The sequence below is a fragment of the Cucumis sativus genome, unplaced genomic scaffold (genome assembly GCF_000004075.3).
Source record: "Cucumis sativus cultivar 9930 unplaced genomic scaffold, Cucumber_9930_V3 scaffold104, whole genome shotgun sequence".
Lineage (NCBI taxonomy): Eukaryota > Viridiplantae > Streptophyta > Magnoliopsida > Cucurbitales > Cucurbitaceae > Cucumis > Cucumis sativus.
The window spans coordinates 6,318-20,912 of record NW_022279512.1 but is presented as its reverse complement, the minus strand read 5'-3'; the positions used below and the strand labels follow the sequence as shown (position 1 = coordinate 20,912).

General features: G+C 36.4%; 1 protein-coding gene and 1 long non-coding RNA gene across 2 annotated transcripts; one reads left to right on the top strand and one right to left on the bottom strand.

Moving 5' to 3' along the window:
* Positions 1 to 1,642: 1,642 nt before the first annotated feature.
* Positions 1,643 to 3,183, bottom strand: LOC116405448. The gene is made up of 2 exons (XR_004218578.1): positions 2,124 to 3,183; positions 1,643 to 1,698 (listed from the first exon to the last, which is right to left on the bottom strand). It is a non-coding gene; the product is annotated as an uncharacterized LOC116405448 (long non-coding RNA).
* A 9,642-nt stretch (positions 3,184 to 12,825) lies between these two features.
* Positions 12,826 to 13,344, top strand: LOC116405443 (pectinesterase inhibitor-like). Its single transcript, XM_031889455.1, has one exon. It carries the CDS (start codon positions 12,826 to 12,828, stop codon positions 13,342 to 13,344), a length of 519 nt encoding a protein of 172 aa, XP_031745315.1.
* The last annotated feature ends 1,251 nt before the right edge of the window (positions 13,345 to 14,595 follow it).

Below are 14,595 nucleotides of genomic sequence, written 5' to 3'. Positions count from 1 at the left end.
CAACTATGGCCAGAACAGGTATTGGGAATTCGCTGGAACAAAGAATTGGGAGCTAACGAATGGCTAGTCAAGTGGAAGAATTTACCAGAAACTGAAGCCACATGGGAAGCTGTCTATCAAATGAATCAACAGTTTCCCACATTCCACCTTGAGGACAAGGTGAATTTGGAACCGAGGGGTGTTGTGAGACCCCCAATCATACATACGTATGTTAGGAAGGGTAAGAAGGGAAACTCACCAACATGTAAGGAGAGAGAATGAGTGGGAAATAAAAGAATGTGCAGGTGGGTCCCACTGGGTAGGAATTTGAGGGTGAGTATAAATAGAATGATTGAGAAATAGGGATAGGTATCTTTTTGGTTATCTTTTAGAAAAGGGAGGCGGCAGCAGCCGATAGGAGAGGGGTATCCTTCTTGTGAAGGGTGCAGGTTTGTTCTTATTGTTCATTGTTCTTGTTTTCATTCCTTATTGTAGCTGTAACTTTGGGCTATATATATAAATAAAGGATCACAGGGTGCTGTCTCTGTTTAGCCATAGTTGGGTATTTTATTAAAAAGGGTGTAGAATCCTAACAGAAGCATTCATCAACTTCTGGGAAAACAATGGAGAACTCAAAGGGAAAGTCACTAAATTCATCCAATGATCAGGGCAGTGAATCCAAGTCAGGAAAGAAAAGAAGAAGAGAGTCAAAAGGTTGATAACCACGTCTATTCCAAAAAGGTTGGAGTTGTCTATTCTTGGCTCAGTTTGCACCACATATTTGCAAATTCTACTATGAGTAGTTCTTGGCAAACTTGATCTCTGGATCTGATGATGTCTCTCATTGGCACATTTTCGAGATTGTCGTATATTCTTAGTTAGGTAGGTTAGCAGCAATTATAGGAGTGTGGCAGTTCTCTTTGTAGTTGTTTGGCGCTATTCATGTCATCTGTGGGAGGTAAATGACCAATAAAAAATAATACGCAATAAAAGAGAATCAGAAAGAAAACAATATGCATTTTTGTTTTCAAATTCTTGGTGAAATCACAATTCAGAAATGAAATTTGGTTCATTCTCCACGATAATATGGTGACCTAAATAACATAAGTTTCAGAGTCATGGGAGATTAAAAGCCTTGCTAATTGCTCAAACTCTGAATGCAAAGGCTTTTCCCATGTGAAGGAACCCAGAGAACCAACCAAAGCAGCATGCTTAATCCCAATGCAAGAACATTCAGTGTATCTTCTGATTATGTCCTGAATGCAGTAGGAAAAATGATATGAAGTTGTAATTCAAGCTAAGGTTTTGTTGCATAAACCAAAAACTTAAATGGATAAAACACAAAATGCATCCTATTCCCACCTTATGCCTACTACATCGCTAACAATACACTTACTGCAGCACCCAGATACAGCTTGTAGCCAAATTTCAGAAGGAAAAAATATATTCAGATTTCTTCATATCGAGAATTCGGTAAAACGCACCTGAGTTTATTTACTCAACTAATCCACAACAATTTGTGATATGAACACTCTTGGCAGAGGTCCATTGACCCCATCACCATCGGCAGCAGCATTAGAAATGAGCTGTTTCCACCAACATATTACTACATTGAACCAAGCAAGGAAGGACCAAAAACAGTGTAAATGGGACGTATGGTTACTCCATTTTCCCTGTTGTTGGGTCCAAAACTACCCATCGCTCATTCCATTTCCTCAACTGCAAACATTGTAATAGAGAAAATCAGATTTGCTACAATGAAGGCTCATTGCCATAAAAAAATGCTGTCTAAGAACAGAAACGCAGAAAATAGAAGGCTGATCAAATGTGACCACAATTCTGCATATGCGCACTACAAAACAGTCTGAGAATACTATCACATCGACGGCCATATTCATAAACACAAATATGCCGACAGTTAGATCACGAACATGGGCATTTCTCACATTTCTAATCTCCTTGAAATCACAAATCCCGACGTCCTAATCTTAATAAGTACTTCTAGGTGATTTAATTAAGTCTTCAAATATCACTAAAACAGTCAGAACGATTTAAATGGAAGACCTAAAGACAGCGCAATTAAGCAGTAACCATCAATTCAAAACAAAAGGAAAGACAGAAAGAGTTGCAATGCGTTAGTTTACTGTTTCAGATCGCTTTAGAAGGGGACCCTGCAACAAATTCCGACCAGACCCAGAGGCCAGCTGCCGCTTGATCTTCTCCAAGCTGTCCCCGGCATCTTCCGCTCTCTCCACCAACAACAATCATAAATTAAAAACATGTCGAGCCAACAAAGATACACACCAGCAAACTTTTGAACATAGGACCCTCCTAAACCATCTACTCACTTTTGAACATTGGACCTCCTCAACTATCTACTCACTTTTGAACATACAACCTTGATAGAACACTGATGTACTGTTCCCTATTATATTGACATTTGAAACTCAAAGTTACAATAAAAAGAAAATTACAGAGAAATTACAAACAACAAGCAAAGAAACCCTCCTAATCCAAAACACAAATAAACACAATTCAAAATACTACAATTAAAACCAGAACAAGATCGTGAGCCCTCTGCTTCCCCTATCTCTCATGGAGTATTGCAGGCCCTTCCTTTTACTAAAAACTGCCTGCCCTTTCCCACCTCCCTCTCATCCATTTAACTTCCAGTTTTAGATAACTGTCATCTTTTTTAAGTAACTGTTGTTGGTTCCTAACGTGCCTTATTTTTCTTTCTTCTATTATAGGTAAACAACAATGGTGGCCTAACAGCCTCCTAAACTATCCACTCTAGACCATGTTAAATCACCAATTCATCCAAAAACTTACGAGGTAAATGTAATACTATATCTTCAACTTAAATATGCTTTTGACCATAACCAGTGGGTTTGCTGAAATTGAATGATCAATCCATAAAATAAAAATGAAGTTGGAAGTAGAAGAAATGGGAGGAAGAAAAATACCCCAAAAGTTCTAAAAGCGATATGATCTCAACAAATTGTATCATGATGAACAGATCGAACAAGCCCCAAAACAGATTTTGCAGTGGGATTCCGACTCGGTAAACTGACTCCATGCTCACCAAAACATTCCTAATAAAGGATTCAGCTTGCTATCAACATGCATCACAACCCATAACGTTAAATTCTTCAAAACCAATGCAATTAAATCAAAGCAGAAAAAAACAGAACAAGAACTCAAACCAACGATAACAAAAGAATAAACCTTAACCGTTGATCCTTGCAGTCCATTGGGAGGTTCAGCACCGGGGACATGATCGACAACAATCGATTCCCAGCTGCAGGTTTCGGTATCGACAAAGAATTTCCAAGGAAATGAAAATTTTGGAAATGGGTAGTCAAGAAAAATAAGGTTGAGAGGATTTTGTGTGGAGAGTGGGAAAAACTCCGGCTAGTGGGGAGAAAAGGGAAGACATGGGGTTCGGTTTACAGGGATTTTTCTTAATGATTGTTGGAAGAACAAAGAGGTTGTGAGGATATTTAAGGGAACCAAAAGAATGGCAGAATGTTTGATCTGGCTTGCTTCTTTATGGAAATGTCGTAGAAACAGTAGAACGATGACATAGTTCCCTTTGTTTTTCTATTCACCAAAAAACCAATGACTTAAAAGAAAGACATTGCACCACATATGAGCATTAGAAAACAATATACATAAGAAAGAATAAAAAATATGCAGAAATTGAAAACGAAATTGGAAGTAGAAAAAAAAAATGGAACGAAGAACAATACCCCAAAATTTCCAAATGCATTATGATTATAAAAAATTTGTATCAACATGAATTGATCGAATAAGCTCCAAAATGGATATTGCAGTGGGATTCCGACTCAGATAGGCAGTGTACAGTCTTGCCAAAACGTTCCTAAGAAAGGATCATCAAAACCCATAACTTTAAATTCTTCAAAAATAATGGAATTAAGTCAAGGCAGTACAATACAAAACAAAAACTCTAACCAACGATAAGAAAGAAATAAACCTTCACCCGTGATCCTTGCAGTCCATTCGGGGGTTCAGCACTGGACTTGATCGAGAACAATCAGTTCCAAGATGCAGGTTTCGACATAGACGATGATTTTCCAAAAAGCGAAATGAATTTTTTGGAAATAGGTTGTAAAGAAAAATAGGGTTGGAAAGATTTTGTTTCGAGAGTGGGCAAAATTCTGGCCGGCGTGGAGAAAAGGAAAGTCATGGGGCTCCGATTCTAGGGATCTTTTTCAATGATTGTTGGAAGAACAAAGAGTTTGTGAGGAGATTTAAGGGCAACGACAAGAATGGCACAATGTTAAATCCCAAAAGACTAAATGGCCAATTGAATGTTTAAGCAGATTGATATGCCTGTTAGGTGTTTTCTTGCTTCTTTATAGAAATGGGGTAGAAAGAGTAGAACGATAACATAGTTCACTTTGTTCTTCTCTGTACAAAGTAGCCAATGACTTAAAAGAAAGACATTGCTCAACGTGTGACCATTAAAAAATAATATACATACGAAAGAATAAAAAATAAGCAGAAATTGGAAGTAGAAAAGAACCAAAGAAAAATACCCAAAACTTCAAAATGCAATATGATCATAACAGATTGGTATCATCACGAACAGATCGGACAAACTCCAAAACAGATTTTGCAGTGGGCGTCCAACTAAAATAAACAGCATCCATGCTCGCCAAAACGTTCCCAAGAAAGGATTCAGCTCCCTACAAAAAACAATGTAACTAACTCAAGGTAAAAAAAAAAAACAGAACAAGAACACTAACCAACTTTTAAGGAATCAGTTCCCTGCCAACATGCATCACATCCCATAACTTTAATTTCTTCAAATACAAAGGATTTAACTCAAAGTAAAAAAAAAAACAGAACACGAACTCTAACCAACAAAAATAGAAAAACCAACCTTAACCCTTGATCCTTGCAGTCCATCGGGAGGTTCAGCACTGGACATGATCGAGAACGGTTCCCAGCCACAGGTTTGGCCATCAACAAAGATTTTCAGAGGGAAATGAAATTTTTGGAAATGGGTAGTGAACAAAAGTAAGGCTGAAATGATTTTGTTTGGAGAGTGGGCAAAATTCTGGCGAGTGAGGAGAAAAGGGAATACATGGGGTTCGGTTTACAGGGATTTTTCTTAACGATTGTTGGAAGAACAAAGAGATGTGAGGAGATTTAAGGGTAACGACACAAATGCAGAATGTTAAATCCAGAAAGGCGAAATGGCCAATTGAATATTTAAGAAAGTTTGATCTGCCTGCTAGCTGTTTTCTTGCTTCTTTATGGAAATGTTGCAGAAAGAGTAGAACGATGACATAGTGCATAATGTGTTTCTCTTTACAAAGTAACCAATGACTTACAAGAAAGACACCACACAACAAATGACCATTGGAAAACAATATACATATGAAAAACTAAAAAATTTGCAGAAATTGAAAATGAAATTGGAAGTAGAAAAGAAATGGAAGAAAAATACCCTAAAAGTTGCAAGTGCAATAGGATCATAACAGATTGGTATCATCACGAACAGATCGAACAAACTCCAAAACAGATTCTTGGAGGCTGGTTCTTTTCTTTGGGGTCCCTCTCCTTTTCGGTTTTGTAACAGCTGGTTGGTGTCTAGTGATTCTAATCAGATTATTGTTGAAACAGTGAGCAACTCTAACTTCCAGAGATGGGCTGGTTTCATTCTTCATGAGCAGTTGAGATCAGTTAAATTGGCAGTAAAAGCTTGGAATATTGCTGCGCAAGCTAAGGTAAAAAAAAAACAGAGAAATCCTTGATGTCAAAATTAGAAAAATATGATTCTGTGGCTGAGTTGATTGGATTAAATCAAGAAGAGTTGAATTCTAGAGCTGCTTTGCAAGCGGAATTACTTAGTATTTATCAAAACGAAGAGCGTAATTTTATTCAGAAGAGTAAACTCAATTGGCTTTCTTCGGGTGATGAGAATACGGGCTTCTTCCACCGGTTTCTAAATGCGAAAAAAAGAAGGAACCTCATAACTGAATTAAAAAATGATGATGGGGTTGTCTCGACTTCATTCCGCGACATTGAAAGGCTTATGCTGAAATTTTTTGAGTCACTTTATACCAGAATTCCGGGGGACAGATTCATCCCTATTAACAGTAATTGGTCTTGTGTTTCCTCAATTCAGAATGAGGCTCTTGTTACCCAATTTTCAGTGGAGGAGATCTTTAAGGCAGTAAAGGCACTTGGCAACAATAAAGCTCCGAGCCCGGATGGCTTCACAGTGAAGTTCCTAATCACCCAATGGTCTATTTTCAAGGATATCTTCAAATCACTAATGTCTGATTTCCACAGAAATGGAAGATTAAATGCTTGCATCCAAGAAAACTTCATTTGTTTAGTGCAGAAAAAAGACAATGTGACTCTAGTCAAGGATTTCCGTCCAATCAGCCTTACTACGTTAGCATACAAGGTTGTTGCAAAGGTTTTATCTGAACGTCTAAAACAAGTTATGGATGCAATTATAAGCTCCACTCAAAGCGCCTTTATTGAAGGTAGGCAAATTCTTGACCCAATATTAATTGCTAACGAGGCCGTGGAAGATTATAGGGAAAAACGGAAAAAAGGATGAATTTTAAAACTTGACTTGGAAAAAGCCTTCGATAGGGTGAATTGGAACTTTTTAGACAAAAATTTATCTTTGAAAAAGTTTAGTTCAAAATGGATATCATTGATAATGGGCTGCCTAAAAAATCCAAAGTATTCAGTCTTCATCAATGGTAAGCCTAGAGGCCGGATAATAGCATCTAGAGGTATCCGCCAAGGGGACCCCCTCTCCCCCTTTTTATTCCTCCTAGTAAGTGAGGTTTTAGGAGAAATCATAAACAAGCTTCATATTAACAGCCAGTTTGAAGGTTTCCTTGTTGGCAAAGACTTGATCCACCTCCCTTTGCTTCAATTTGTCGATGATACTCTTCTCTTTTTATTCCAGCTTCCGATTATATATTTAGGTCTCCCTTTGGGAGGCTACCCTCGACAAAAGTCTTTTTGGCAACCAGTCATTGATCGAATTCACAAGAAACTTGAAAGGTGGAAAAGATATAACATCTCTAGAGGCGGAGGACAAACCTTATGCAACTCAGTTCTGGTTAGCCTTCCTATATACTACCTACTTTATTTTCTGTACCTGAAAATGTGGCTGCCTCTTTGTTAAAGTGAGTTTTCGGAGTGAAGGAAAAGGTCTGCAATACTCCTTGAAAGACAGGGGAAGCAGAAGATTGGTGTTCTATATTCTGGTTTGCTTATTAGTATTTTGTTGTTCGGAATTTTGGATTAGGAGGTTTTCTTTGTTTGATGTTTGTGAATTATATGTAACGTGACTCATTTTCTGAGGTTCACGGTTTGCTTATGTTGTAAGTTGTGTTTGAATTGTCAATATAATAGAAACACTACATCAGTGTTCTATCGTGATGTCATCCTTGGAATGCAATGGCTGCACACGTTGGGGTAACTGAAGTGGATTGGCGGAAACTCACTTTAACTTTCATACAAAATGAAAAGAATGTTGTTATAAGGGGTGACCCGAGTTTGACAAAGACTAGAGTGAGTCTGTAACACATGATGGAGACATGGACACCATCTGATTACGGTTTCTTGACAAAATGTCGAGCTATGGAGGGAGGAATGACATTTACCGAACTATATGGAATTGATGATGTTCCTACATTTCAAGAGTTACTACCAGCAGACAATTTTGGCTATCCTAAAAATCCAGCAACAAAGAAGTGGGAAGTGCTTGTTAGTTGGAAAGGAATACCACCTCATGAGGCTACATGGGAGAATTGTTATGATTTTACACAAAAGCTTCCTCATTTCCCACCTTGAGAACAAGGTGTCTTTGGAGAGGGAGAGTAATGATAGACCACCAATTGCAATACAATATAGCAGAAGAAAGACAAGTCGAATTGCACGTGCACAGGTGATGGAATTGGAGGAAGTTTTTAAGAATTGGGCTGCCCTGAAAGAACGAATGCTTGTACAGTTTCGATCAATTCGAGAAGGAACTTTGGTTGGAAGATTTTTCTCAATCAAACAGAAAACGAATGTAGAAGAATATCGTAACCGATTTGATCGCTATTTAGCTCTAGTAGAATTTCTTCAAACGGTATAGTGATACCTGGAATTTTTCTAAAAGCTCTGATAGTTAGGGAACTCAACACATTCTACCTGACCGAACCAAGTTGGCTCTTTGTTTTTTTATGGGATTTTTCTAATGTATATTGCATGTGTTGTTTGTTTTTTTATAGCTCTTGATTGTCTCACCTTTTTACGTTTTACATTTGCAAGTCTCTCTTTTGTTTCTTTGGTATGCAATGTGGTAACAAGGTCTTGCTAGAACCGGTGGGCTAACCTTTCTATGGTTCTAAACTTAGTTTCTAAGTTTGACTGCTCCCTTCGGAGTGACAACAAGCCTCGTTTTCCCCCTACTATGGAACGGGGAGGATTCCTCCTCTTTTCAAAGCCCTCGTCAAACTCAATGCTAAGTTTGACTGCTCCCTTCGGAGTGACAACAAGCCTTGTTTTCCCCCTATTGTGGATCGGGGAGGATTCCTCCTCTTTTCAAAGCCCTCATCAAGCTCGATGCTAAGTTTAGAGTGCTAAGAGTAGGTGGTTTGGTTTTGGTTAGGCCAAAAGTAAAGTTTTCTGCTAAAAGCTCTGATAGTTAGGGAACTCAACACATTCTACTTGACCGAACCAAGTTGGCTCTTTGTTTTTTTATGGGATTTTTCTAATGTATATTACATGTGTTGTTTGTTTTTTTATAGCTCTTGATTGTCTCACCTTTTTACGTTTTGCATTTGCAAGTCTCTCTTTTGTTTCTTTGGTATGCAATGTGGTAACAAGGTCTTGCTAGAACCGGTGGGCTAACCTTTCTATGGTTCTAAACTTAGTTTCTAAGTTTGATTGCTCCCTTCGGAGTGACAACAAGCCTCGTTTTCCCCCTACTATGGAACGGGGAGGATTCCTCCTCTTTTCAAAGCCCTCGTCAAACTCAATGCTAGGTTTGACTGCTCGCTTCGGAGTGACAACAAGCCTTGTTTTCCCCCTAATGTGGATCGGGGAGGATTCCTCCTCTTTTCAAAGCCCTCATCAAGCTCGATGCTAAGTTTAGAACGCTAAGAGTAGGTGGTTTGGTTTTGGTTAGGCCAAAAGTAAAGTTTTCTGCTAAAAGCTCTGATAGTTAGGGAACTCAACACATTCTACTTGACCGAACCAAGTTGGCTCTTTGTTTTTTTATGGGATTTTTCTAATGTATATTACATGTGTTGTTTGTTTTTTTATAGCTCTTGATTGTCTCACCTTTTTACGTTTTGCATTTGCAAGTCTCTCTTTTGTTTCTTTGGTATGCAATGTGGTAACAAGGTCTTGCTAGAACCGGTGGGCTAACCTTTCTATGGTTCTAAACTTAGTTTCTAAGTTTGACTGCTCCCTTCGGAGTGACAACAAGCCTCGTTTTCCCCCTAATGTGGATCGGGGAGGATTCCTCCTCTTTTCAAAGCCCTCATCAAACTCGATGCTATGTTTAGAACGCTAAGAGTAGGTAGTCTGGTTTTGGTTAGGCCAAAAGTGAAGTTTTCCCCCATTTTTTATGGGCTTTTTCTAATGTATAATTGATATGTTGTTTGATTTTTTTATAGCTCTTGATTGTCTTACTGTTTTTATGTTTTGCATTGTCAAGTCTCTCTTTTCTTTCTTTGGTATGCAATGTGGTAACTAGGCCTTGCTAGAACCGGTGGGCTAACCTTTCTATGGTTCTACATTTAGTTACTAATTAAGTTTGATTGCTCCCTTCGAAGTGACAATAAGTTTTGTTAATGTCGACCCTTTTCTAAAGGGATTTAGTTCACTGTGGCTAGACAAGAGGCTTCTAACTCATGTTTGACAAGACAAACTTGTTAAAACCATCCCAGTTTCTAAAGAGTGCCTCCTATCCTTTGTTACTCTATCTAGGCTAGGTTTGGACTAAGTGCGTCATAGGTAAGTCACGACAAAGCAACAAAGGAAGACAAAGCTAGAAAAGTATCCATGCACTTATTTATTATACATGCAATCAAGCATTCACAACACACACACCATTTTCTCAATCATGCATTCACATCTCAATAAGAAATAGCTAAAAGGAGCTTAAAACAAAAAAGACAGCAGCTTATGCTCAAATTTCAGCACATATACTCATCAAAATTCAGAATTTCACATCATAAACCCGAGCTCAGTGCTCAAGGGTTGCCAATCATGCTTTTTATGCAAGATCTAATTAAGCTAAGAAGGTATAATGCTCATTATTGTATGGAAAGAATTCTGAAAAATTTTGAAATTTGGGCAAAATTTGAACCCCCAAGTTTACACTAAACATGCAAGCTAAGCAAGCTATTACCCACACCCACTCAAAAAATTGCTTTTTCTGTCCTAAAAGCTTTTGAAAATCAAAGTAAATGGAGAAAAATAAGGGGGGAACTTTGGACTCCCTGGAAGGATCGACATCCTTGACTTTTGTTTGAAGCTTGCATGGATAAACCTTTTCATTCCTTTTTCATGGATAAACATAAAAATTGATTTTTTTCTTTTATAACAGGCTGACTGACCTACAGGCTGGGGTGAACTGGCTGGCAAGGAGGAAGTGACATGCTACCACTAGGTTGTGTTAGGTGTGAACAATGGACAATGGTGGCTAGAAGTGAGGGAAGGGCTTTGTCAAAGGGTCGTGCAGGGCTGAACTCCAACTGTACAATATTAGTTTGTTCGCTTACTTTCTTTGTTTCACCCATATCAATGTCTGCAAAAATTCCCACAATATATAGAAATGGTAATAAAGATCCTTAAGTTCTTTGAGAAAAATCATAAATATAGCCACAAAATTTCTCCAATTATTTGTTACTTAAAAAAGTATAGAAATTGTCAACCAAGCTCAACTAACGCCTGTATGTATGTACTTAGAACCAAGAGGTCTCGGGTTTAAATCCCTCTACCCCGAATTTGTACTCATAAAAAGAAAAATACATAAATTACGTGAATGTGCACCTCATTCATAAATTGTATGAATGAGGTGCACATTCACGTAATTTATACGATGATGTGAGAAATGCTATGATTGTAATGGATGCTCATAGTTTGGCTCGTAGCAATAGAAAAGCTCGAATCTTATTCTCAAGTTGAGTCCTTTCTTCAGTGCAAAAAATGTGGTTTCCTGTCGGCTTGGGGAAAGATCAATTGCTGTCTCCACCTTGTTGACATTTCGCCCTGCATAATTATTGACAACGAGAAATAAATAGAAAGGTTATTCTACCATTTTTTTGGTTTTATGAGAACAAATTCAGAGAGCTAATTGCAAGCAATATTTGAAGTAAAGTTACACCTCCTGCGCCCCCAGATCTTGCAGTAGTCAGTTCAATGTCCTTCGGATCAATCACTACTTCAACTTCATCTGCCTAGATGCAATAATAACATAAGCTCAACAAATCAAGATAAACATAGCTGATCAAGATGCAAATGCAACGGAGAACAAAGTCAAATAAGAGAAATTATCATATCTAAATTGTTAACACTCCTACAGAGAAACAGTACGAACACTATGAATATCAACTATATATAAGGATAACTGTATAGTAATGCACTTGGATTTTCATGTTAAGGCACTGGTGTGATATGACAGAACATTTTAATCGGTCACTCCACATTAATCCATCATCTAGGTATTTTTAACAAAGAGATAGCTTTTCACATTATAATTGCTAATGGCAAAAATGGAGCACAATAGCATATCAGGGACCTATAAAGGAAATGGGGAAAGAATTAACATTAGACAACTGTCCAGGACAAACTTAGCAAATTCAGGTAATATTCTACCACACATTAGTCTGATTAACGCATGTAATTCTTATTTGACAAGTATCAGACAGTTCTTATTTCACAATTTATAGTGAACTTATGGAATAGTTTACCTCTAGCATGATGACTACTGTAGTCGTAGAAGTATGCATACGGCCCTGTGTTTCTGTTTGAGGAATACGTTGAACTCAATGAAAACCAGACTCTTATTTCGATTTACTGTAGACACGTTATCCTTTGATTTCTGTCACATAAGTTTCGTGTCCCCCCTTTTCAGCCAGAAAAGTAAACAACGAAAATTCTTCAATATATATACAGAAAGCACTAGGATATTGACTTCTGGGATGTCTGGAGGCACATACCTTAGAACTTGAAACAGGGAAAAACTTCCATGAATTCCGCTCACTGTATTTCTGGTACATACGGACATGTTATATAATTGGAAAGAATGAGTTAGAGAAGAAGAAACGACAATGTAGAAAAATGTATTTGAGAAAAGAAGGGGGTAAAATCAAAGCAGGACAGGAACGGAAGAGACATCAGAGTTTGGACTATGTAACTTGTAAGTTTTACAAAGCCTAACTATCCTATTCACTGTTCAATTTTCTATACACTTATAAGGCCTAAATTGTTGGTAAGAAAAGATTGGAGCATAGGTCACCTCTAATGGATTGATGAGAAAATTCAAAATTTAACATCTTAGTCGTATCTTATGAATAAAAATAAAAATAAACCCATCTTAGTTGTAATTATGTAAAAAAAAAAAAAAGACAATTAATGTGATTATTCATGAATTGATTTGGGTGGGCTATTTCAAGATAAAAGTACCAAAAAAAGACTAGAATGGGTTATTTAGTTATTTAATCACAACTGCCATTTCTCCTCCATAAGAAAAACAAACAATTTCTCTAAATTTCATCTATATATATATGTATTTATCAAATGAATCATATCAATAAGGACGGGAAACAACAAAGAAAAATTAAAATGGCCAATAACTCTTGTCTCATTATTATCTCTCTCGTTGGAGTTCTTTCGTTCACCATCATTTCAAATGTGGCATCATCTAATGACGTCGTTTCCACCATCTGTCCAAAAACCTCAAATCCACAATTTTGTTCAAGTGTGTTGAAATCTGCGGGCACTACAAATCTAAAAGGCTTGGCTGTATACACCTTAAACCTTGCTCATACAAATGCTGAAAAATCTTTGACTTTAGCCAACTCACTGGCAAAAACCGCCACCAATCCTCAACTTAAGCAACGATATTCGTCTTGTGCTGAGAGCTATGATGAAGCTATTGGTGACATTGAAAATGCCCAAAAGGACTTGGCACTTGGGGACTTTAATGGTGTCAATATTGTAACTTCTGGTGCCATGACTAATATTGGTGACTGTCAGGATAAGTTCGCACAGCCGCCTAAGGATACATCGTTGCTTTTGAAGAATGGCAAGACTCTAAATGATATATGCAGCATTATTTTGGTTATATCCAATCTTCTTTGAAGGCTATGTACTTGAAGATTTTAATCAATAAATAAAATGAAGTTTAATTTTTAAAATAATAACATTACAGTGGGATGGTGATCGGAATTGATTACTTTGGTTAAAATTTAAAATTAGATAAAAAAAATCAATTAATAGATAATTCCAACTAATCAAAATAACTAAATAAAAGACGAGATTTGAAAATATAATATCCTAATAGACACTAATAGACTTATATTAATAGATAATTTCCTGCCGATGAAAAATTACTAAAGTTGTACTATATTTTATAAATATTTTAAAACATTACATAAACACTAATTAAAGTTGGGTTTAGTAGCAAAAAGTTACAAATTTATGGACACCTTCTTTTAGGGAAAAAAATACAGAGTAATATTACCTTGACATGATGTAAACTAAATTTGTAATCAGCGTTGAAATCTCTACTATATTAAATGCGCTCGTGGAGAAAAAAAATTATATACATCTATTTTATTCTTAAATTGTCGAAAAAAATTTATATTACTTTTTGTGATCTAACGTAGTTGTGACTTTTCTATTGTAAGTGTCCATTTTAATGTTTGGAAAGAAGATTTTTCCAATTTTTTAGTTTACAAAATAAAGTTCTATATTTTAAAAAATAAAACCTTATGTTGAATATGTGTAACTAATATTGATAGGATGTGACTAGTTGATCTTCGAGATACGATGCATTCTGTTTAGAGTGGAGATGGTTGCACACACATCAAATTGGTGCATTGATTCCTCCAAACTTACATGTAAAATGTACGTGTAAAAGAAAAACAAAATAAACTCTTGCAGTTACACATTAGAAAAAAAAAACGTCACGAAATCCCAAAGTTCAAAAGAAAACAAACACACACAAAAGGGGATTTAATTGATTCAAAGTAGTAACGAATGGTGAAAAATTGCATCATTTCTTGTGATTTCACATTGACATATTAGAATAAAAAATTATCGTATTCTATATATTACAATATTGGATCAAATATTAATACATTAATTCAATTATTTAATTACTACAACAATGAATTTCTTTTTCTTTTTTAAATAATAATTTTACCATTAATATTGTATAATATTTGTTTATTATATGCTAAAGCATATTTAAAAATTAAATAGAATTAAGATATTTCACGTGAATATGTGCACGTGTTTCAATTGAAAAGATTGAAACAATAGTCACAAATGATTTTTTCATAAAACAAAACATTCGTAACCAAATCTAAATATGCACTTTCATAATAA

Bases quoted from the DNA above. Each gene is read 5' to 3' on its own strand.
- LOC116405443 (XM_031889455.1), top strand. From the start codon at position 12,826: ATGGCCAATAACTCTTGTCTCATTATTATCTCTCTCGTTGGAGTTCTT.